Source organism: Mauremys mutica, chromosome 23, assembly GCF_020497125.1.
Source record: "Mauremys mutica isolate MM-2020 ecotype Southern chromosome 23, ASM2049712v1, whole genome shotgun sequence".
Lineage (NCBI taxonomy): Eukaryota > Metazoa > Chordata > Testudines > Geoemydidae > Mauremys > Mauremys mutica.
In genome coordinates, this window is record NC_059094.1 from 16,708,740 (window position 1) to 16,733,697 (window position 24,958).

At 44.6% G+C, this 24,958-nt stretch overlaps 1 protein-coding gene across 1 annotated transcript in view; it reads right to left on the reverse strand.

Moving 5' to 3' along the window:
• The window catches only part of CSMD2 (CUB and Sushi multiple domains 2), a 542,149-nt gene that overhangs the window by 228,660 nt on the left and 288,531 nt on the right, over positions 1 to 24,958 (reverse strand). Inside the window, exons 11-13 of the mRNA XM_044997694.1 lie at positions 19,781 to 19,902; positions 11,177 to 11,280; positions 5,467 to 5,579 (exon numbers count right to left, since the gene is read on the reverse strand). Of these exons, the coding sequence (XP_044853629.1) occupies positions 5,467 to 5,579; positions 11,177 to 11,280; positions 19,781 to 19,902 (339 nt within the window). The remainder of the gene's footprint in view (positions 1 to 5,466; positions 5,580 to 11,176; positions 11,281 to 19,780; positions 19,903 to 24,958) is intronic.

A 24,958-nucleotide genomic window follows, 5' to 3' on the forward strand; every position in this document is an offset into this window, starting at 1 on the left:
ATGGACACTGGGGTTTGAAGTCTAGCCCTTCAAAGGTATTGGAACAGGCAGGCAGCCCTTTCATACACCAAGTTCTCACATAGGGATGTCATGGAGCAGGCTCCTAGGAGCACATGGTAGAACTCCACTTGCAAATTAAAGGACGAGTCAGAAGGGGACATGATTTTCTGCTACTCATGGAGTTTACTTCCTCTGTGGATACCGTCAAAGCATCCCTATCAGAGATGATTTCTCTTTGGAGCTCATAAAGAGTCTTCTGAGTCTGTCTTTGGGGTGCATGGGTGTGCACTAAATGTCAAAAGACCCTACGCTGGATAGAGGGACAGGAGGGAGAAGATGACATCCAAGACCCTCGGACAGGAGGGAGAAGACGACATCCAAGACCCTCTACAAGACCATACCCCATTTCACAAATAGAACACAGCACTGTGGCATCAATCAGCTCCATATCGTTTTCAGAGACAAAGGACGACTTTTCCAGCAAAGTGGAGCTTAATATACATTTCTCTGATAAACAGCAGGGCTGCCATCCTCGGTTATGGTCCCAAGAGAGCGTCTTTGATTCCAGGGGAAAAGAAAAGGCCGTGGTTCAGATGTTCAAACTTGTCTAGTGGATTCAGACACACAGTCTCCATTGCTATTGAAAGGCCAGCTGGTATAAATTCGCACAGCTTCATTGTAATCAATGGCATTACACCAATTTACACCAGCTGAGGATCTGGCCCAACATGCTGAACTAGACAGCTTTGAAGTCAGCCTAGATTCACTGCCCTCCCTTACTGTGGGCGCATCTATCCCTAGGACATGGCTAAGAAAGGTGACTGGTTTTCAGGGAGCTCCTTCTTAAAACACTGGCAGCATGTTGCTGCACTCAACTTTCTCTAAGTCCTGAAACACGTTTCAATACATCCTTAGGAGTAAGATTAGCACAGGCATTTGAACACCGCCAACAAATGTTGTGTTACACTTCAAAGGTACACTAAACCCAAGAAGTATGCTAGGATATATAGCTAGTTAAACATACTACATAAGCAATACTCCGACTTCCTATTAGGCAAATTCTTCATCTTGACTTTATACGGATCCATTAACTGTGATTTCTTTCTTGCAATTAGGGAAGAGGGTGGCTGTAAAACTGGCAATGAAACTTGTTAGCAAGTTGTGTATAATTTCGTTTGTGTTTGCCAAGCACTAATTGCCTCTTACTTAGATGTTTTTTGCTTTATCATTTGGCTCAAAGTATTTGCAAAATGACATGTATTTTATGCAACTGGCTGCTTAGGGGAAAGCCAAGCTATGGGATGGTTCCAGCACGGGCCTTGGGGACACCAGACAGAGGTGTATTCTGTGGCTCATGCACCGGTGCTTTTCAGCAAGACCAAAACCAAACTGCTGCCCTAAGACAAGGCAAAGTGCTTAGAAAAGGACCATTGGACACTAGTCAGCGAGTGGCTCTTCACTTGTAAACCATGCAAGGGTGGATTACAGCTCAGAGACAGCTTGGGACAGGGGCCACACATAGGAAGGCTCTCTGCCTTTATGTTCACGCTGGTATCTAGTGAGTTTAGGCTACGATGCACACATGATGAGTCAGGCTATGGGGTAAGGAACTAACTTGAACTCCACTCATGCATCTGTCTAACACTTGGGCAGAGATGACATCTCCATGCTAACCACCCCGAATAGGTTAATTCGGGCTAGTAGCCAACAGGACCTATTAGCAGGTAACCTTGCCACAATGAACAGCTCTGGGAAGGTGGCTTCAGTCTCTTCTAAGTGAGGTGCAGTTATAGAGAATGTGCATCTTTCACTTAGGTGGGAGGGGCACGATGTTCACACTTGGCTACTTTGTGCCCAGGGGTCTCTTGGTCAAGCAGCCTTTTCCATCCTGAAGAGGAAGGTGCATTCACGCTGATGATAGGACGTTTGTCACCTCCTCCTGCAAAGCCACAGTGCTCCCCTTTCTCCTCTCACTGGTTCTGGGGAGTAAATGAAGTAGCAAAGTATCGAAAACTATGGGAAACCTTGGCAAGTGATTCACCACTGGAGTGAGCACCCAGGTAAAGGTGCAGGGAGCCGGGGGAGGAGAAGCACCAGCAGGATTTGTTACAGAATATATTAGAACTGCGTGACCAGCACTGCGGCCCCAATCCTGAGAGGCAAAGGTCACCCTAACCCTAGCCAGAGGTCAAGCAGCAGGTGCTCAACACTGCTTTGGATCAAGCCATCTGTAACATTTAAGCAGGTCACAGGCAATAACTGAACCTAGGAGTAAAGACGGGTTCATTATAAAATTTCCGAGGGAAAGGACCTATTAGATGAGACAGTGTCACCTCTACCAGTGCAGGATGGTCTCTACAATACGTACTTATGATCTTTATTTCCCAAGTAATGGGGGTAGTACCACTTCTCTTGGAAAGCTATTCCAATGGCTAAGGTCTCACCATTATAACGTTGATGTTCAGCCTCTATTTTCCTGTGCTTGGCTTAGTAACATTATTCCTTGTACCTCTCTTTGCAAACATGATGTTGACATCCTGTAAATATTCGTAAACCACCGTGCCCCATCCTGTTAAGGCATTGCTCAACCAAGCCAGACGTACTGATATTTAGCTCTATTAGGTTTTCTTGTATGTCAAGCCCCTTCATGCTCTCATACATCATAGAATATCAGGGTTGGAAGGGACCTCAAGAGGTATCTAGTCCAACCCCCTGCTCAACGCAGGACCAATCACCAACTAAATCATCCCAGCCAGGGTTTTGTGAAGCCTGACCTTAAAAGCCTTTAAGGAAGGAGATTCCACCTCCTCCCTAGGTAACCCATTGCAGTGCTTCATCACCCTTCTAGTGAAAAAGTTTTTCCTAATATCCAACCTAGACCTCCCCCGCTGCAACTTGAGACCATTACACCTTGTTCTGTCATCTGGTACCACTGAGAACAGTCTAGATCCACTCTCTTTGGAACCCCCTTTCAGATAGTTGAAAGCAGCTATCCAATCCCCCCTCATTCTTCTCTTCTGCAGACTAAATAATCCCAGTTCCCTCAGCCTCTCCTCGTAAATCATGTACTCCAGCCCCCTAATCTTTTTTTTTCTCCCTCCACTGGACTCTTTCCAATTTTTCCACATCCTTCTTGTAGTGTGGGGCCCAAAACTGGACACAGTTCCCCAGATGAGGCCTCACCAATGTCGAATAGAGGGGAATGATCACTTCCCTCGATCTGCTGGCAATGCCCCTAGTTATACAGCCCAAAATGCCATTAGCCTTCTTGGCAACAAGGGCACACTGTTGACTCATATCCAGCTTCTCGCCCACTGTACCCCTAGGTCCTTTTCTGCAGAACTGCTGCCTAGCCATTCGGTCCCTAGTCTGTAGCAGTGCATGGGATTCTTCCGTCCTAAGTGCAGGACCCTGCGCTTGTACTTGTTGAACCTCAGCAGATTTCTTTAGGCCCAAACAAAACTGGACTACCACAATCAGCAATCCTACCAGAAGCAGCTCTCAGCCTGAAAGCAATACGACAATTTCACCACTCCCTGAAAATTCCTAGGCAAACATTTTCAAAGGTGGGTGAATCGACTATAAAAGTTCCAGACACTTAAAAACTTCTACTGCAGTTAATGGCAGCAGCATGCGGTCAGCACCTCTTAAAATCACATGTCTAGGGTCCTAGATATGGGTTTGTGTGTCTGGTTTTAGGTACCACATTTTAGTGTTGGCCCCAGTTTAATAGGGAACTGAAATGGTTTTAACCAACAGGATTTAGAAAGAGATTAATCAAGATGTCTGGTCTACAGTGAAAAGAGCTTTTAAAAAAGTTAAAATGAAATTTGTTTAACTACTTCCAGCTGAGTTCCAGTCTTGACACATCTGCAGTTCTGTACTGCTAATGCCCAGAACAGAGAGTGGCATTCATAGACTCATAGACTTTAAGGTCAAAGGGACCATCATGAACATCTAGTCTGACCTCCAGCACATCACAGGCCACAGAACCCCCCCGCCCTCCACTCACTCCTGTAATAGACCCTCTAACATTCCTTGCACTGCTTGAGGATATCAGACTACTAGAGAGAGATGTCAGGGCCAAGGTTTGCAAGAGACACAAGTGATTTTGGGTGCTCAACTTGAGACATGTTAAAAAGACTGATTTTCAATAAATGCTTAGCACCTGCTCTCTGAAGGTCAGGCCCCTTGAAAAGCCATCTCAGGTTGGGCACCCAGAAATAGAGGCAGCCAAAGTAACCAGGCACTTTTGAAAATCTCTGAGGTGTTTTTAAGGTAAGAGAGGAAAGAACTGACTTCAGACAAGTTGGGAGAAGAATGCAAACACTTGTGACCACTGTAAAGATACAAAATCCTGGCTTTTTATTTATTCAAGGCTGGGTTTTTTTAAAGAAATCTAAGGGAATTCAGCATTCCAATCCCAATGAATTTCAATAGTCTACTTTGAAAATCCCAGGCTTCATTCTTACCTTTCCTTTTCACACCTTGCTTAGATCATTACAGTTTAAAGATGTTTATTCTGAAAATTCACTAGGCACTATTGATGAGATTGATTACTTACACTTCACACAAGGAAACCAGGCTGGTTACTTTCACTCCTGCTTGTTTTCTGAAATGTACACGATCACTGCTATACTGTTTGCACTCCCATCAAAGCAAGGGAAATGCTCAAGAAAACCTACCCTGACCATTTTCATGGAAACAAAATATTATGAAATGTTTTCTATTCATATTGGACCAAATCCCTACTTCAAAGAGGGCTGCAGGTGCTTAGCATCTGTGGGAATCTGACAATCTCCTTCCTCCACTTTTTTTGTTTATAGCTGATATTCTTTGACATTGTTTTAAAAAACCCTAAACTTTTCAATTTCCTTGTAAAAAAGTTACTGTCTGATATCCATGTTATTCAGATGTGAAAAAAATAAAACAAAAAACAAGGCAACAAAAATAGAACCTTCAAAGAAAACAAGAACTAAAATTACAAGAAGAAAGCCAATATTTTCCCAGTGCTGAATTATGCTGCATAAGATCATTAAAGAGAAAAGCCCTCAGAACTCTTACAGCTTGCAAGACAAGATATGTGACAGCTATGACTCACAGGATAATCTCCTGCTTATTTGGAATTTAGTCTATCGTACATTTTCCATTTTTCTTGGTACGTCTCCCTTTGTAATATGAAACACATTAACATATTCAAATACACCATACTCCCTGTATAGAGTCAGTCATTCAAAGCCCAGATCACGGCCCACTAGCACCTGCTGTCAGGAATGTATCACACTCTAAGGTGCTTTAAAAATAAATATTCAAAAGCTCTGAGTCAGAATCCTCCAAGTGCAATGCCCACCATGGAGCTGTCAAAACTGCAGCGGGATTACATGTCCTGAGATGACAAGATCCACACGGGACCACATCCCTGCTTCTTCTGAGGCAAGCAAATGCCAAGAACTGAACATAGATTACCTTCATAGGTTGCTTTGAATCCTAGTAAGTTGCGGACGCTGTCTGTCTGGAAGAGGAGCCACATCTGGTGATTTGTGCTGACAATCAGATCAGGAACCGTCGTACCTGTCAAACTGTCAAAAAAAATAATGCTTATTTCCCCTACAGGGATATTTGGCTTGCTGTCCATTTCAAAGACCACATACCCTTTTTCTGTGGGGTAGACAGTAACTTGCATCAGTGCTCTCAAATCTCACTTAAAAAACAAACAACAAAACAACTGAGCAAATTTTAGTGCTTACTAAAAGTAAAATATTGATACATCTTCTAGGATCCAGACTTAGAGTTTGTTTGTGGTCCCCGTGAAAACTTTCCCACATCTTTCTCTGAATCCCAACCCACAGCACTGCTCCTTTTCCCTGGGCCAGTCCTAAACTGACTAGCAACAGAAAATGGTAACGGGGGCAAGGTTTGCAATGGTTTATTTTTCCTCTCTGAAGGGCAGTAAGAAACAAATGTATCAGAAGACAATGAGGTCTAGTGGATAGGGCACTGGTCTCTTAATCAGGAGACTTGGGTTTTGCTCTGCCTGTGACCTTAGCAAACCACTTGGGCCTTGTCTACACTGCAGGCGGCATAGCTATGACACTGTGGCTATGCCGGCATAACCCCGCAGTGTCGATGCAGCCTACAACAGAAGGTTTTTTCCATCACTGTAGAACAGCACCTCCCGGAGTGAAGCATCCTTCCATCAACCTATTACATCTATTCCGGGGGTTAGGCCAACATAGCTACACTGCTCATGAGTGCACATTTTTCACATCCCTGAGCACTGCAGCTATGTCTGCTAAAATTGCAGACCAGGCCCTAATCTCTTTCCTTTCCCACCTGCTGTCCAGTTAGACTGTAAGTTCTTCAGGGCAAGAATCAGGCTCTCACTAAGGGTCTGCACAGCACCACGCTCAGGGGAGCCCTGATCTCAGTTGAACCATTCAGGCAATATTGTAATGTGAATAACGGCAACTGAAACAGGACGCAAAACCCGCAGGTGAGGGAAGCAGGTGACAGAGACATCTTCATTGCCCCCCCCCACCCCGTTACTTATAAAGCAAAAATGTAGACAAATATTAGAAATTTAATTTAATTGCATTTCATGCAGCACTTCTCTGCTGACAGGAAAGTTTTCACGGGGACCACAAACAAACTGCAGACGGGCACAAACGCTAGTGCTTCTGCTGATCCTCCACGAACCCTTGATGATGCCATGATGCCACACCCTAGGGAAGCACTAGAGTGTTGTTTAAGTAAGGCTCACCCTAGAAAGATATTCTCAGGAGAGCTGAACCAGCAACCCATTAGAGAAATTCCACAACAGCTCCATGTTCGTGAGCTACATAGGTCCTCTTATCTAGCCACCGGGACTATTCACCTTATCTTTGTTCAACACACACAGATTTGATAATGGAGTAGGGGGTGTGGATCGTAAAAGTGAGGCATTCACTTTGTTTAGGGGCAGGAATTGACTTTTTAAGTTGCCTGGCTTACAGGTGGTGGTTTATATTAAATAGTACTGCTGCAGCTAAAGTATTATTTGTGATGTATTTTTAAATCATGTTATTCATGTATTTTTAAATCCAGTGCTTACAATGGATGAGTAGGTCACTTTTCGTAACAATTGCATAACCGTACACACACACACACACTTGCTATATGTCCTGAATCATCCACAGATCCAGCAATAGCAGCGCCTGAAAACGTTCTTGATTAAATTGATCCCAGAGCTCGTGAGGCAAAATTATTGTAAACCAGCACTGCATGGGAGTGACCACAGTGGCCGTGCACCGACAGCACCAATTCCTCTTTGGGGTTTTTGAAAGAGGCAGCCACAGGAAGGGAGATGGAGGACTGACAGAGAGGAAAAGATCATTGCCTCAAGATTTCACACACGCTTTCAAACTCCACCTTCCCGAAGACAGTCAGGCTGAGATGTTCACAGTTGAGGGAAGGATTTGGGTGCCCAATTCCAATTAACGTTAATGGACATGGGGCAGCTGAACCCCCAAAATCTCAGGCTAAGAGTCTCCATCTCACCTGAAGGACACGGATGTCGTACTGGGCTGCAAGAAAGGAGAGTGACAACCACCAAGCTCCCACAGCTCAGTTTGGCACTCCGATAGTTTACCATTCTGCACCATTAAAGTCATTCAGAATTTGTCTCTTGGTTTCAGTGGATGCAGGATTCAGCTCCCAACAAGCAGACGAGAACTGGTTAAGACTAGTGACAGAAGCAAGGCTGGTGGTGGGTTCAGAATCAGACTCCAGCTCTCTCAGCCAGTAGCTGTAGCCAGCGGGTATGCATGCCATGAAGGTTTCATTGAATCTGCACTAGAGCTGGGCGAATGCTGCAGGATGTCACCCCCCAAATATTCATTCACTTCTGCTGCCTGTGTGCTCCTTTTGCACCCACTCTCACTAGTGAGTTTCAGCTCGCACTCTGGGATTGAAAATTTACTCCCTGGATGTCTTTGCACCATTCACTTGATGGTAAGAGTTACACTCATCCAGGCAGGAAACAGAAATAAGATTGTGTGACTTGTGCAAACAATCACGGCTAAGCAACAGCGATTCCAAATTTGCAGTAGCAAGGTGCTGAGTATCTAATATTAAAAAATGTGGACCGATTAAGCACTAAGATTAAATCTGGGATGATCTTGATAATAATACCATTGCCTGGCTCTTACATAGTGCTTTTCATCAGCACATCTCAAAGCGCTTCATAAAGTAGGGTCAGTGTCATCACCCCCCTTTTACAAATAGGGAAACTGAGGCACGGAGAGGGGAAGTAACTTGCCCAAGGTCACCCAGCAGGCCAGTGGCAGAGCCAGAAACAGAACCCAGGTCTTCTGAGTCCCCACATAGTACTCTATCCACTAGATCACACTGATTCCATCTGTTCATGGACATCCCACAACACGAAAATGAGGGACTATCCATTGACTAAATTATTTATTACAGTCTATTTCCTCTGCTCTAATTTCCATGGTCAGACCAATCAGCTGTGAAATGTTCTGCGACACTTTAATTACAAGTACTTTCACAAGTCATACTTCAGAGTTATATACACCGCAGGTGAGAAACGTTGACTCAAATGTCACTGGAGTTCACACTATGCTGAGCAGAGACAGTGCAAGAGAAGGAGAGAAGGCAGAGAGAAATTCCAGAGGAAAAAGAGTGAAAAATTAAGCAAAATGAAATGCAGGCAGGCAGACAGACTGTGGCAAAATGAGAAGAGAGAAAAAAAATCTAATATAATCTCATATAATAAGAAATAGGTTATATACAGTAAATAGGGCAACCACTTATGCCAGCCAGGATTTTGGACAGTTATTCTACCCATAATGCATGGCACACATTTTCTTTAGCTGTAATATATCTACATAAAGAGGAAGGTGAGCCTAGGCCTGCAGAGAACTTGGATCAGTTCCCAGTTCTCACAAATACTCTTTGCAAACTTGGGAAGGTTATACTATGGAGATGATAATCCTTCCTTGCCTCAGCACATGAACTAAAAAAAAAAAAAAAAAAAGAGTTAAAGAAGTTTGCAAAACCTCACACTCAATGAGGTTCGCCTGTCCCAAATGGTCAGTAGTTATCTTCTCCATGTCAGAGATAGGAAAAGGATGCAACAAAAAAGGTTAAAGGTCAGACTTGCAGAAGAGGTCAGTACCCGTTCCGGCTCCTCAGGGTAGAGCTGCACTGCAATGGGATGTATAACTGCAGGTGGGTAGGCGTACCCAGGCCAGCTTTAATTTAGCAAGCACAGCTAAAAATATCAGTGAACACAAGGTGAAGTGGGCTTCAGCATGGGCTGTAGAAGGCTGCCCATAACCTTGGGTACACACTGCCATTCCCAACCCACGTCAGGGTCCATGCTGCAGAGTTTTCACTGCTATTTGTAGCGTGCTAACTATATTAAAGCTAAAGGTCCCAGTCACAGCCTGCTTCTCTCTACAGAGCTACACAAAACTGCACTGCATTCTGCTTCAGTGTATCATACGATTAAAGCTACGGCTCCTTCCACATACTGGAGCTGGATTTGAACTGATGTCATTTTCAGCAATTGGTGCTCCCGCTCATCCCCTGTCCTTCAGGCTGTGGAGGGGAGATGGGACCTACTGGAATAAGATCAGAGGCCAACCCTCAGAAATTGGTAGATCGGAGACTGGGGCTTCCAGGCCTCATTTTCTCTTTCAGGTTTGTCCCATCCTGCTTGATATTTAAGGCAACTCGACTTATCTTCATCTTGCAGAAGGGGAGTCAAAGCCTGCTGTGGAGTTATTTATTCACAGGTGTACGCACAGTTTTAACCAGATAATCCACAAAGTATGGAGTAGAGAGAGACCCCCATGGACAACTGAGACCTTTCACCACTATGTACACTTATTCCCCTGGGTCCAAATTCTGAGGTCCTTTCTCAGTTTTTACTGAGTCCACCCGAACACACACAGTGACCTCAGTGAGCGTTTTGCCTGATTAAGGACCCCAAGAAGTGATGCTTAGTTTGTAAACTCTTTGGGGCAGGGCATGTCTCTCGCTCTCTGAGTTTGCAAAGCTCCATGTTTACATGCACTTTGCACAGGTAAAAACAACTGCACACGATGCGCAGCAAATCAGGCATGATCCACTTTCAATTCATTTGCTCTTGCATTGGATATCTGACCCCATGCATTCCACTTTCTAGCTGCCATTAGTCTCTCTTGCTTTTCTCAGGCAGCCTCACACAAATAATTCAGATATGCCTTCAGCTTAAAGCAAAACTGTCTCTCCAGTTACTATACAGGAGCTCTGTAATGGCGTTAACATCCTCATAAGTCAGCCCTATCATGAAGTATTTATTTCCAGGCAGTTAGCATAACGCCATTCACCATGGTTTGAATGATCATTTACTATCAAAAGTTGTAGTCCAAATTTACTTTAGCATGGCAGGAGTGGCCTAGGTTATTGGATGGACCAAAGTCTTTCCTTGGCAATTGAGCAGAATTCCTTAGCCATCAATGTGACCTTTGCATGCAGAACAAAGATGGAATGTAGCCCTATAAGCAAAAGGATGCCTCACAATGTTTTATCTACTGAGATAACTGCGACTGCATATTACATCTGTAAAGGAACTGATATCAATTCAGTGGACCAGATTCTCTGTTGCCTTGGGCCTTGTGTCATCATTTACACCAGTGCAAAACGAGCATAAAATGCTATCAGCTCAAAATGGTAATGATTTACATGCACTTTGCACAGGTAAAACAATTGCACGAGATGCAGAGCAATTCAGAATCAAGTGTCATCTGTTTTCAATTCCTGCTTCTTCAGTATTTGCTCTTGCACTAGATTTCTGGCCCCATACATTCAGCTTCCGAGCTATTGCTAATCTTTCTCATTCTTTTCTCTTCTGTCAAGTTTCCAGACACAGAGACATCACAGAAGGATGGAAGCAGCTGGATGAGGGAACAAAGATTATGAGGGCTGCCATGGATGGACCTGAAGATAAGGTGACTAGGAAGGAAATACAAGGCTCCAGCAAGAACATTCCTTTCATTCTGCAGACCATGACATAAAACATTCACTGGCTTCTAGCAAACAGGCCCTGGACCCTCCAGAATCCAAACCCCTACAGTAAATACCCTGATGCAAAAGGCGTGTACTGATTTGCACAGTGCTAAAAGAAACTACTTACACATAGAGCACAGTTTTCTGGTCTCCAACCTGCCCTCCATCACCCACTGTCAGCGTGTCGTATCCTCTTTCCAAGTCAAATTCTTCAAAGGTGAGTTTGATAACCTAGCAAAGATACAGCATGTTAATATGAATCAACCACGGAGTCTGCAACTCCTCTTGTTTATTTGTGTGTGCGTGTCTATCGAGGAGCAATTTATAGGTGCATTAAATCTTCTGGACAGTGGAGCTGGTGTCTGGTCTCACTTTTTATTGCATTGTGGCATTTCTCCCCAGACGCACACAGCTATTACTGAAATCATCTTTCAGATTTCTCTGCCGTGTCTATCGATTTTCCCTATGCATTTACTGATACAGAGACACGCCCGTTGAACTTACAGCACAGGGGTTATATTCGCTCTGCTGGTTGGTCACTATTACCATTCGATTTTCTTTGCAAATTGGGGATTTGGCTTTGGGTGATGGATTTGAAAGCACGTGTAAGTGACATTTATCAGTCAACACAGTGCAGGCATCTTTAAAGCAGCCTGGGGCCCTAGGCTAGTCAATTTGGTGGTGCTTGTGTACTCAGGAGGTTTCCTCCCTGGCTTTAGTGGCTGCTGTTTTTCCCCCTGCTTGAGACATCACTGCATTGGTTACACTGGTGGCAGCTCCCCATCTCAGAGCAATGGTTTCAGGCTCTAAGCAGACTCAGATGTCACTGCATTCGTTTACAGTTGGTTCAAATGTTCAGATTTTTTTCACATAAACAGTGGATGGGATTTTTCAAAGCACCCGTGTGATTTAGGAGCACAAGTCCCACTGAAAGTCGAAGAGAATTGTGCTCTAAAGTCACTTAGATGCTTTTGAAAGTTCCACTCATTTAAAAAAAAATGAATGTTTCAGTCTGAAACTGGGGCCTGGGGCCACAGGCATTGCCCTACTGTGACTAGACCTTAATTCTGCCCTGGGCAAGCTCTGTAACCTGATGCTAATAATGGCCTGCTTTGCAGAGGGGCTAAGCATGGGAATCAATGGGAGCAGTACTTCTCAAAGGCTCCCAATTCAGGAAAGTACATACGCGTGTATTTAAACGCATCCTTATTCAGAGAAGCACTTATGCATGTGCCTATATGAAACATACCTTCCTGTGATACTCATAACACCTTGGGGTTATCAAATATGAATTTATTAAATCTAATCTGTTTTTCAACTATTTACGACAGGGGCCCCCAACGCGGTGCCCGCGGGTGCTATGGCGCCCACTGGGGCATCTAAGTGCGCCTGCGTACTGGCCGACGGACGAGCATCCGCCGAAATGCCGCTGATTTTCAGCAGCGACGCCTCTGGATGCTGCTGCTTGTCGGCGACATTTTGGTGGATGCTCGTCCGCCGCCACGGTCCTCCATGGCTCATCATCTGGCGCCTGCCAGACAAAAAAGATTGGGGATCATTGATTTATGATATTTATTTAATTTTGCAATTCAGATTAGAAATAATCTAAAATCATAAAGACAGGGACATGGTCACCCCAAATGTCTGCACAACACCACAGAAGCATTATGCCAGTAAATAAATAATTTCATCCGGATTGGGACAGGGGAGTTAGGTATGAGATCATCAGCTGGTGTAAACTGACAAAGTTCCATTGACACCATTGGGGTTACACTAATTTACACCAGTTGAGGAACGTTGCCCGTAGTCAATTCTCTATGGGAAGTTATTAGGCATTGAAGCCAATGTAGTTCCATCAAGTTTCATCGACTGAGTATCTGACCCTAGGTTGGTCAATTTCACATTCTGACTCCCGGCAGTTTCACTGTCATGCACTAGACTAGCCTGTTACCAAAGATGAGGGAGGAATGTTTAAACCACGTTGTCACTGAAATTTAAAATAAAATTCTATTAGATGTGTCTATTCATATTGGATTGTGGGTAAATAATAATTATTAAGTATGTAAAGATCAATTATATTTGGAAGCATCTCTCCAAAGGGACACCACTGGCATTAAAAGAAAACAAACAGATGTCTGTCTAAACATTTTTCATCTACTATACTTAAAAGCAGCATTTAAGGTTCCAATCATGCCAGGACTTAAGCACATGCATAACTTTAAGCACACGAGTAAGCCCACAGAATTCAAAATGAACACAGATTTCAATGGCAATTAATTTAAGTGGTGCTACCCCCATGCTTAAAATTACAGGAGTGCGCCCGTATTTGTGGAACCAGGGCCTAAGATTACTATAATTGCAGTAGACAAGAGAAAAGTGTGTGACTCTTTGTTTTCACATTTGACAGCACTTTGTTAAAACTCATTTCATTGTATTTCCTGTTTTCCTTCATGTTATGTGGGTCTTTCACACAGCAGCAGGGAGAGGAAAACATTTTAAAAATACAGAAAAAAATGTGAGTGCAAAATCACAATTATTGGTGCAAGGGAAGATGTAGCATCTTAAGCCACTTCTAATTTTATTTATCTATTTATTTATTTTAATTGACCAGGTATCCAAAGGATAATACCCTTTTAAGAACAACGGGTATATATATATATACATGTGCGACAGGGTGTATCAACTCTGTACTGGGCCAACGGGGGCTGACCAATCACTGTGGGCCCAGGAAACCACGCCCCCCCCACACGTCTGCTGTGCATGCTCCAGGTGGAGGGGACAGTTGGGGCTGGCTGAGGAGGAGGAGGAAGGATGTATGCTGCAGGCTCCTGCAGAGGAACCGTCGACTCTCCAGACTGCAGAGATCATGGAGCTACACTACGCTGTGAAGGCCCAGCTGACTGCGGAGACTGACAGGGATACTGAGCTGCTGTCAGCAGAGGAGATGCCCGAGATAGATTTTATGGTCGGAAGTTAACCAGGGAATGTGTTAGGACTGAGGTGTGAACCCTTAATAGGGAGTTTACTGGCTTCATGGGATCCTGGGTCAGAACCTGGTGGAGTAGGGTGGATCTGGGTTCCCCGTGAATTTGCCACTAGGTGTGGCTGCTGGGGACTCTTGATATAGACTAATTGTTTGCTCTGCCCCACTCCGGGGATCAGAACCCCATAACTATGACTGTTTGCCTCGGCCAGGCGGCTAGAGACTGCTTGTTTGCTCTGCCCTGCCCAAGGGTCTGGAGTTCCTGATTGTGATCACATGACTTAGCAGGGAATCTCAAGGACTGCGTGACGGGGTGTATGAACCCTGCACTGGAAAACAGGGGTGACACCCACGGGACAGACTGAGCCCCCGTGACACCACGATTCAGGCAAAATGTTCTTTGCACCTTTCGTATAACTAATCTCTTTACAATGTGTAAATCTAGGAAATCTAATGAAATTAGACACTGTGGCTATCACATCTTGGGTAGAGCAGAGCATTCAAAAGCTTTTGGATTCTAAAACAAAGGGATTCATGGTATTTCATGGAGGTTTAGGAACTTGTATACATTTTAGTACTGATCAACTCCAATTCCTGATTGCGGCTTACAATAAATGTTCTTAAAATCCCCAATCTCCATTCTTTTATGTTAAATAAAAAGCTACTAATATTATCAGCAATGCTGAAATATTAACCGACACAGAATATTATTGAACCATGTAACAATGAAATAATGTGATTAATACAAAGAACACAGGGCTGTAAAATGGCACACATCATTAGTTAAACCAGTCATGCAAGTAAACTGCATTTTAAAGAGTCCGACCCTCATTAAATAGCTAATTACGTTCTAATATACTGTAGACTATAACCTTGTTGCACGAGAACAGGATAGCAAGTGTAACATTTATTTATGTATCTTTTCCTCACAGTTTAGATTGTTTTCCTTTTGGCAGAAGACTGAACATTATTTAATGGGACAACCACCACAAGACCTCCTGGCAGATGCAGGAACATTAATGCCACAAAGCCTCATTTTTAATTCATTGACATGACAGGAAACAATTGGCAAAGTCAAAGAAATGGGCTCAAATATGCCTCATGATTTTAAGGCTTGATCCACTGCAATTTCTGACATGAAGGAGGTCACATTTGGAGAACAAAATTACAATAATAATCCCATCCATGTAGTATAGTGCCTTTCATGTGCTCATCTGAAAGCGCTTTACAAATATTAATTAAGCCCACGATATCTGTTTGAGGTCAATAAGTGAACATTGCTATCCAGTAGATACATCGACACAGCAGGGGATTTTTTACAGCTGGAGAAAAAAACCACACTGAGGTCAAGGGACTTGCTCAAGGCCAAAGAGTAAGCAGGTGGCAGAGCTGAGCACAGAAACTCAGGCATTTCTGGGTCAGATCACTAGATACCCAGCTCTTTTGGAGCACACATATTTTGGCTCGTTTACCCAAAACTGTATCCCATGCCTCATTTAATCAGAAGCCAGTTTAGCGTTTCAAATCTGTAAGGTGCTGAGCAATTGGAGCAAGCCACATAAACATGTGCTTTCATTTTTAGCATGTGAGCGATTCCTGCTCCATGTCTTGTAACACTGAGCTCTAGGAGTACTTCTCAGAAGAAACATTGACAAATGAGCTCAGTTTTATTTTAAGAACGGGGGAGACGTCACCATGTCAAATATATATTAAGTAACTATCCTTAAATCAAACTCTAAAATTCTCAAGCAACATTTTTCTTACTTTGGCTGTTCATGAGTTTAGATTTGTTTCCCCATTGGTTTAGCATGCACAGTGAAATGGACGTTTACCATCACTGACCAAAAAAACCCCTCATGTTTCCAAACCTGCCCTGTATCATATACAGAACATCAACCTTGCAAAATGCTACTGCCCCATGTTGGTTGTAAACTATTTAACACCTTGCTTCTTGAGAAGAAAAATAAATTTTAAAAAATGCAGCAGCCCAGCTCCCTCCTTTTCCCAACTAAAGGACACTTGAACCTTAAAATATAAACTGGAATAGGCGTATTGAACTCAGTGGATCCACTTGATTTACACCAGCTGAGGATGTGGCCCCTACAGTTCTTTTCTCAATACAGAACAGATGATTTTCAAATGAGTTCTGAGTTTGGGTCAGTGGGTTTTCCCATCCCTAATATTAAGAGCTCATGTGGGAGCTAATCCAAAATCCATTCAAGTCAACAGAGAATCTCCTGCCGACTTGGATGGGCTTTGGATCGGGCCCACAATGCGTTTATCTCTAAAGGGCTTTACAGAGATGTAATTAAATCGATCTTCAACTCCCCCTCTCACTCTGTGACGGAATGCACATAAGTGTTCTCCTCCCTATTTTACAGATGGGAAACATGAACCAGGGAGGTAAAAGTCTCGATTCAGTAAGGTATTTAAGCATGTGCCTAACTCAGTGAATCCTCATGTGCTTGAGTTCCTTGTTGAATCAGGGCCTACATGACTTTCTCACCACCCCAAAGAATGTCAGTGCCAAAACCGGGATTAGAACTCGGGTGCTCCCAGCATGACAGGGATGTGCTGTAAGCCAATGAACTAACCCAGACAGTTTGCTTTAATGGGACTCTGCACGGGCGCAGGGAACTGGCCACACCAGGCAATCTACTTGCTAGACTGGGGCCTTTGTTGTCAGCACATGTATTTTATTCCGTGATCATGCTTTCTTGTTGTTGAATGCAATGATTTGGAGCTGTATACATGTGTTTTCTCCTTGCCAATGAGAGCTCTTCTTCACAGCTTGGGGTTTCTGCAGCCACAACAGATTCCTTCAGTAGCAGCAAATGCTAAATGCAATTGATTTGTTTTTCCTGTTTGCCATCTTCCTGGGGAGTGTCAAAAGGCAGCCCTCTCCTTGGATCGGCCCCGGGACCTCACAGAGCATTTGAACCGGGTGCAAGACATCATTCTATGGTCATGAACTGCATCTCAGGTTAACATGAAGAAGCTAAACTGTTTGCACATGACAAGCAGGCACAGCAACGGCTTTTCCAAACACATCAGTGCATTTCACCTAACCCCTTGTGCAGCAAAGAGATGGAGAGATTATTCCCTACCTGGAAATCATGTCTCTGGGATGAAGCACTCAACAGCCTGAAGTCTTCCCAGAAACCCTTTATAGGCTGATAATTATCAAGTTACTTTAGGGAAAAGATTATGTTTATTTTCCATAGGCATTAAGTCAGTGAAGCTGCACCCGCTGAGGATCTGGTCCTATGGATCTGTTGTAATCTAATCAAGGTTTTTTAAAATTTATTATTAATTATTATTAATTATTATTATTATTAAAGTATGTTTAAAAGCTAAGGAAGATACCAACTGGAGAAAGAACAGTGGGGATGGGGGAAGCTGCAGCAGGGTGGGGACAGTCTGGGATGCATGCAATGGGCCATTCCGCCTAGCAATTGTGCATAGCAGAGGGAAAACCATGAAACAGATTGCTGCAGGAAAAGCAGAGAAGTTGATTTACCAGCTTTTTCGTGACTGGTGAAAAAGCAAATGGGAATGTCTGGAGTCTGCACATTCAAGCACCACGGGGAAGTGGCACAAGGCAGTTCTCTTGTTTAGGATCACCGAAGCAACTGACATGGCCCTAAACACGTATTTTGGTGCCCAAAGTCATGCACCCAAGCTCGAAAGTGTTTGCCTATTTGAAAGCCAGTGCAGACAGTGCCAGGCTGACTGCAACTTCCTATCCAAGCCCCAGAACAAAGGGAACTCTTTTCTGTAAATTTTATTTACCAAAATTTCATGTCCATTTTCTTTTTTAAACAAATAAAGATGCAGAAAAATAATTATGAAAAATGAAGGAAATATGTCACTTCTCACCTCTTCCCCTGCAATTTCTATTATGGCCCCAAAGTTCTTGTGTCCAAAAACCTACCCCTGAGTGCACGTTATACAGCTAATGCATAGTGTTATTTGCCACTGACATGAGCTATATCTAATCCCTCTGCTGCACCTTGACAATTGCTTCCAAGCTGCAGTGGAATCTCTTTTAAAGTATTAATGTTCCACTGGAACATCCTCTCTTCAGACTCAGACACCCCGGATGACACTTCTTGTGTGTTTCACCTGGCACGTGTCGCACAGGGTGCAGCAATGGAGCAGGTGCATGGAAGGACTTGCACATGGGTTTACACTATGTTCACTGGGGAAGCACAACCCTCAGTCCCCTGGAGAAACAAACACTAGCACTAGCTGGTCACTGGTACTGGCAGCTTTTCAGCTGCGCCCTTTGCACCTGCTGATCGCCAGCGAAGTTTCTCAGAAGCCAACCATGGCTACACTTTAGATCTTTTCTTCTCATTCACATCACCCCCTCTACATTCCCATGTCACCAGCTCCAAGACTGAGATCCCACAAGCTGACACATGGAACATAGGTTTGTTTTCTAACAGTAGATTCAGCTGCCCAAAAACCTTCCTGAAGTGGCAACAATAGTTCACAGGGAAGCTTCAGAGGCTCGTGGGCTCCCAGGTCACAGACAAAACCAGTGCTACACCCAGCAAGGGCGCAGAGCCTCCCATCAGTCCTCATCCTAGCTTCTGCCCTTGCTCCAGAGCCACACGGTGTGCAATGTTTGTTTGCCTGAAATCTGTTTTTAAATCTTCAGTTGATAAAAAAAGTTAATTTGCAAGACATTTACTATGGAATCAATTAAACAAAAACAACCATAACATACGCCACACTTTGCCCCAAATAGTTCTGGACTGGGGCAGATTATTCTTACGTTTAAGATTATTTCAAAAAACCTGCTTGCAACTTGTTCACATTTGTCAAGTGACCAAACTGATCAACCAGCAAAAGCTGCCAAATGTGGGCGTGATGAGGGCTAAGGGGAAAATGCAGAGGAAAATCAGCCAGGGAAGGTTTCGGAGAACTTGGGAGGGAGGGAAGAAAGAAAAAGGAAAAAAGACTGAGAAAGAAACAAATGAGAGAGACACCTGAATTTACTTCTTTGGGAATTCAGGACTTTAGCAATATGTTCCAGCCTGTTTAACAGAGCCTCTTGAAGTTTTGGGGACTCTCCACAATTCTCCAGTACCTCGTGGACCCACAGCAAGACCAAAGCATTATAGCCTGGAACTCTCTGAGTCATCAAGCATCACAAGTTTAGGGTGCAAAGGCAACGATCTAAAACTCTCCCCCAGCACATGCCAAGTGGGGATGGCAGAGAACACTCACAGCGTTTTCTTTCCCAGCTCCAAACCCCAAAGCACAGGAAGGACTGGCCGGTATCAGCAGTGGAGAGAACCAGTTCCTCCTCCTCTCTGGCCTTCCCTCTGCCCTTTAGACTGTAAATCTCAGTTGGCTGGGGGCCAGGTATCAGTCAGGATCAGTGAACATCAGCAGTCGCGTCACGGACGTACCGTGCCCTAACTGAAAGCCAGTTTTAATGAAATGCTTTCTAAGCTGTTTGGCATTTCAGCACCGTCACATCGAGATATCAAAAAGGCTTTGATTAAAAATAATTACATTGACTTTTAATTACATCCTTTAAAGAAAGATATTTTAAACGGGAGGTACGTGACGTGTCACAGCCTCCCTAAGTAGTTGAGACACACGTGGTAGGTGGAAACCACAGCACCAAAAACCTGAGCAGCTTTCAATGAAAGAAAGAGAGAAAGGAAGATGAACGGTGACTTCAAAAAGCAAATAAAGATACTAACATGGCGACATCTCTCGGAGACCTACCTTGGCTGGATTGAGGGCGGTGATCACCCACACGCAGTAGGCATTGTTATCATACTGAACAGGGTAGTTGGGAGAGGTGATCACTCCGCTGGGGCCACGGAGATACGTATCGCACATCCTAGCTGTGAAGAAGAAAATAAGACAGTGTCTGGGGGAGGTTCATCAGCCCTGGGAGGTACATTTGGCTCCTGATTTCGGGAGGGGAAGGAGCGCTTGCATAAAATCAGGAGGGAAACAGATCACTTCACACTGTCTTCAACAGGAAGGGGCTGTTGCATCCCTTGTAGTACAGAAGACACAGGACTCGGCTGTGATGAATAGAAAGGGGATTCTTGATTAAGGCTGCTGAACAGAAACAGACCCTGGGGCTCAGACTGACTTAACAGAGCCTGTGCTACACCTAAGGCCACCGCACAGGGGCTTCTCTAAGCCCTGGTTCACGAAGGGCACTGCAGCCCATGCTGCAGAATCCAACTAGGAAGCCCTGCTTCTTTCCAACAGGCAGGCCCTGTTTTCCTTTCTCCATGCTCCTTCTGTGAGCCTGAGCAAAAACCAACACAGCCAACGGTTAATGAGGAGAGGCTGAGTTAAGTCTGATTTCTCCACGGGCTGGGGAAGAGTGTAGCTGGCAGCTCTGCTTAGTGTCTTAACAACAGTTGAAGTGAAGCAGAGATGGGAAAGTGCATAAGGGTAACAGAAAGGAAAAGGCCCGTGGAGTCCTTTTGTAAGAACTATCCCCCAACTCCCTCTCCACTGGCAACCGCGAAGTGCAGAGTCCTGGCTCTGTATCGGCATTTGCTACCGAGTTGTACCTTCCCGATGTTCGAAGGGGCTGCGTGTGTACGTGTTCTGGGTGAGTGGGCTGGTGTACGTGCATGTGCCTGCGTTCAGATCCAAGGTTCTCCTTTGGGTCCACCACTAGACAGAACAAATACAGCTCCACGGAGCTGTTGATTAAGGGCTATGGCATATGAAAAACACAAACAACCCACCCCTTCCTGAGTTAACCAGCTGCCCTTTCAGTACAGCTACCCAGAGTCTAAGTCCAGAGCAACCAACTCTGGGCCAAATTTACAGTAAATGGTGGTGTTAAAGGGCGTAACTTACAATCCGAGGGCCAGAAAACTGGGGAACACAGCAAGTGAAATAACCAGAATGTGGTGTAAAATAAAGCAGGTCCCCCCTACTTCGCCTCATTGGTTTCATTTCACGCTGACACATATTTGCGGGGTATTCTGCATCCCGATCCAAGTCTCACCCCCTTATTTCTTCCCTATGGCTTCCCCAGTCAGTGATTTGCCACTGCGATGCTGCATCCTGCCATTGATGGGAACAAATGGAACTCCTGTGAACGGGATGGGTTCACAACAGGGCTCCTCTCTTATTCCAAATGAGCCGCCCCGTGGTCAGTCTCCTGATGTGAATTGAGATCAGTGGGGACCCTTTGTACTCGCCTTACCGGAGGCTGCTCCCTTGTGACTGGTAAGTGGCAACGAGGAGGGAAACACCTTTGGGTGGAAGCCCTGGTAGACTGGACCCACTCGGCAGGCTCAATGGCTGTGGCCAGTGAAGTTGGAAGGGATCATGCTGGTTGCGGTCAGCAGGAAGGCGTCACCAGAAGGGGGCACCATTTAGATAGCGGAGAAGACAGTAAATAGTTATGCAAGGATATGATGGTGAGGTCCAAAGTGGGAGCTTTCTGAGCCCGCTGAAGTCAACGGGAGTCTTTCCATTGGCTGTCATAGGGTTCGGATCAGGCCGCGAGTAACTCCAAGGGTTTCACTAGCCAAGGGTAGGTTCTGTTTGCTCATAAACACGGGCAATGCATAGGAAATTTCACATGGGCCTTTAGACTTCATAGGCAGCACGGATGAAATGGAGAAGAACTGAAGAGTCATTTGTAGAGGAGCTGAGAAGATCCATCTACATATTTATCTGGCCCCACCACCATTGTATCTGAGCACCTCACAATCTTTAATGGATTTATCCTCACAACACCCCTCTGAAGCAAGGAAGTGGCGTTATCCCCATTGCACAGATGGGAAAATGAGTCACAAAGAGGCTATGCGACTTGTTAAAGGCTACACAGGGGCCTATGGCAGAACAGGGAATTAAACCTGGGCCTCCCAAGTCACAGGCTAGTGGCCTACCACCTGGCCCACCAGGAGTTAGATACAAAGTGGCCTCCCGTTACAGAATGACCTTTGCATTTCATAGGAATTTGTCATTTAAAAACTAAAAGTATAAAAACAGCAACAATGCGAAAAATGGTTTGGAACCGGAATAAAATGCAACAAACCAAAACAAAACCATATAAAAAAACCAAACAAACTGAGGGTAGGAACGAAAAAAAATCAGGTTGATTCACAGAATCATAACAACACAGGCAAATCCTTTCTTATCTCAAATGAGAGGACGCTATAAATTTCCTTTAGAGTGTCGAATATTTATGCCAAATATCCTCTTACGCTGATTCAATTTATTCTATACTTGTTTCAAATAATCAGGCGGTATTCTAAAGCCTTGCAAAAATCTGCAGAGGAAATTAAAAGCGGGGGGAAAAGCAGAACTGAAGCAATAACAATTCATGACTTTAACGGCTTCAGAGGGATTTAATTAAAAGTATTACAAGTTGTTCATTATTAGCATTAGAAACATCACAATTATACATACTGGTTAAAAAGAAAACGTAACCAAAACAGCCGAGACCTAGATGGGCATCCATATATGCTGTCCTCTTAAGTAAAACTCCGTTCACACATTCCCCGGTGTTGGGTAACGGGGACATCCATATTTTGCCAGTTGCTGGCTACTTGCTCATTTCCTAGTGAAAGCCATAAGTCATAATGAGCAGGATCACTGGCCTTCGTTTAACATGCTTTTGATTACCAGATGCTGGGAGGGGAAGACAGGGGCGGATCACTCCAACTCTCCTGTACTGTACACTCTCCCTGAAGCTCTGGCACTGGGCACTATTGGAGACAGGATATGGGCTAGATGGACCATTGGTCTGACCCAGTATGACTGTTTTGTTCTAAAGGCCCTGCGTACACTACAACTTGTCCACACAACCTTTTAGCACACAACAGCAAACCAGGGTATAACTCTATTGCACTCTACTGGCCGGGCATTAACCAGCTATATGGACCCTGCTATCATGCATTAAGAGTTCTGTGCTTTGACTTCATAGCGTCTCTAGCTCTTCTTCCTTTTCAGGTTACACCAGCTCTGCTATGGGTAGGTAGATCGGGTTTTCTGTATTTCGTTAAGGGGAGGGAAGAGGGGAGCAGTTGATGCTGTGAACGTCATTCAGGTTGTGGTTGGAAAAGATTTCTCAAAGCATTTGCACTGTTCCCCAAGAGATGGATCAGGCTCTGGGTTCATTGAGTCTCCCCTGGAAGTTCAGCTAAGAATGCCTTGACACCAGCTCTCATGCACTTTGTTCTGGGCTTTGTGATCTGCATTGTCCCAGATTGGCACAACTGTCCCAGATTGGCACAACTGTCCCAGCCGTTCATGTCTCGGCTGAAGCTGTAATATAGACGGGCTTGCAATGTGAACCATATTAAGCAGGGCCTGGGTGAAGCCAGTTATTGTGGGAGGACTGGATGGGAATTGAGGGAGAGCAACATAAAGGTGAAAAATCAGCACTGTGGTGAAAAACCTCTCCTCTGTCCATTGCGGCAGGAGATCAGCACAACGTTTATGAACCACTTAACATCCCACTGAATCTTTCGGCTAGGATTCAGATGGAACTGAAGTGACACGCAGGCTTTGTGCTGGTTCCTCGTCAGAGGGATGAAAATTCAGTATTGCCAACTTTCAAGAATTTATCACGAGTTTCCTGAAATAAAAGGCCCAGCTGCTAGGATGAAGAGATTGCATGAAAATCTCAGCTTTCATTGAAGAGAAAAAAAAAGCGTCTAGCTTTTATGGTTGCAGAGAAAAGAATGAAAACATGACCCGAGTGCACCCTAAAGTCTCAGAAAGCAAAGAAAAAGAACCCAACTAAAATATATATTGGGGGCCTGACTTATTTTCGAATGCTTGAGGTTGACAACACTGTGAAATTCACCTCTAGTGATCAAGAATCCTTAGTGCACACACACTCTCTCTCTCTCACACCCATCCCTGGGTGTACGTGTCCACAAAATATACGCACATGCAGACAGAACTGCTAACAATGGCTGAGCTAGAATCGTAATGGCCCCACTGGACTATTTTGGACTCTGCACTTTGATCTGACCAGCCGACTCCTCCTTTTCTATCAGAGCCCAGTCCCTGGTGCAGGTCTTTCAGCAGCTTTTGAACACGCATCCCGTGTCCCAAAGCGCCACGGAACAGACGGTTGCGAAGGCCAAGAGCTAGCACCGCTTCGGCCAGCTCGGAGGAGCTGTCCCTAGGGTGACCAGACGTCCCGATAAAATCAGGACCATCCCGATATTTGGGTGGTTGTCCCGATATTTTGCTCCGGCAGCACTGTTTTTTTTGTTTGTTTTTTTGTTGCTCCACCGGCGGATCCCCCGCCCCTCTGCCATGTGCCTTGATATTTTCTTCATCTCATCTGGTCACCCTTGCTGTCCCTGTAGGCCAGCCCCAATGCCCTAGTGCCGCTGCATGCTGAGCTAAGCAATGGAAACAGCTCTTTTCATCACAGCCCACAGAGAGGCCTCTCAACACAGCCCCCATCCACGCACCTCTGCTGAATGTGTCCCCTGGTGGTTTGAATCTAGAAAGTGGACACTTACAAAGGAGTTTACGTACATAAAGGGAATAATAACTGGGTAGAGGTTATGCATCTTGCTGAAGCATCCCTGGGCACAGCACAATAGTCAATTTTTTGCTGATGGTTAGACAATGGAGTACTTATGAGCATTGCTGGGAAAACACTGCTCATCAGAGACCTGCCGTTCAATCAAATCTCCTAAAACAATAACACATATTAGAGGCATTCACTTCCACGCAGGAGAAGAAACAACAATGGAGACTACTACTTAAAAATACAAACGGCCTCATTTTCCTTTGCCTCTGTTTGGAATGGATACTCTGTGGGGCGGATCACAGAAGGACAATGAGCTGGTTCATCAGCATGTATGGCATCACTAATTGCAGGACAGTCTTTATTACTAGGGTCCATTTTTTGTCAGGGTCAGTGTTCTATTGTTGAAAATAAGTCTG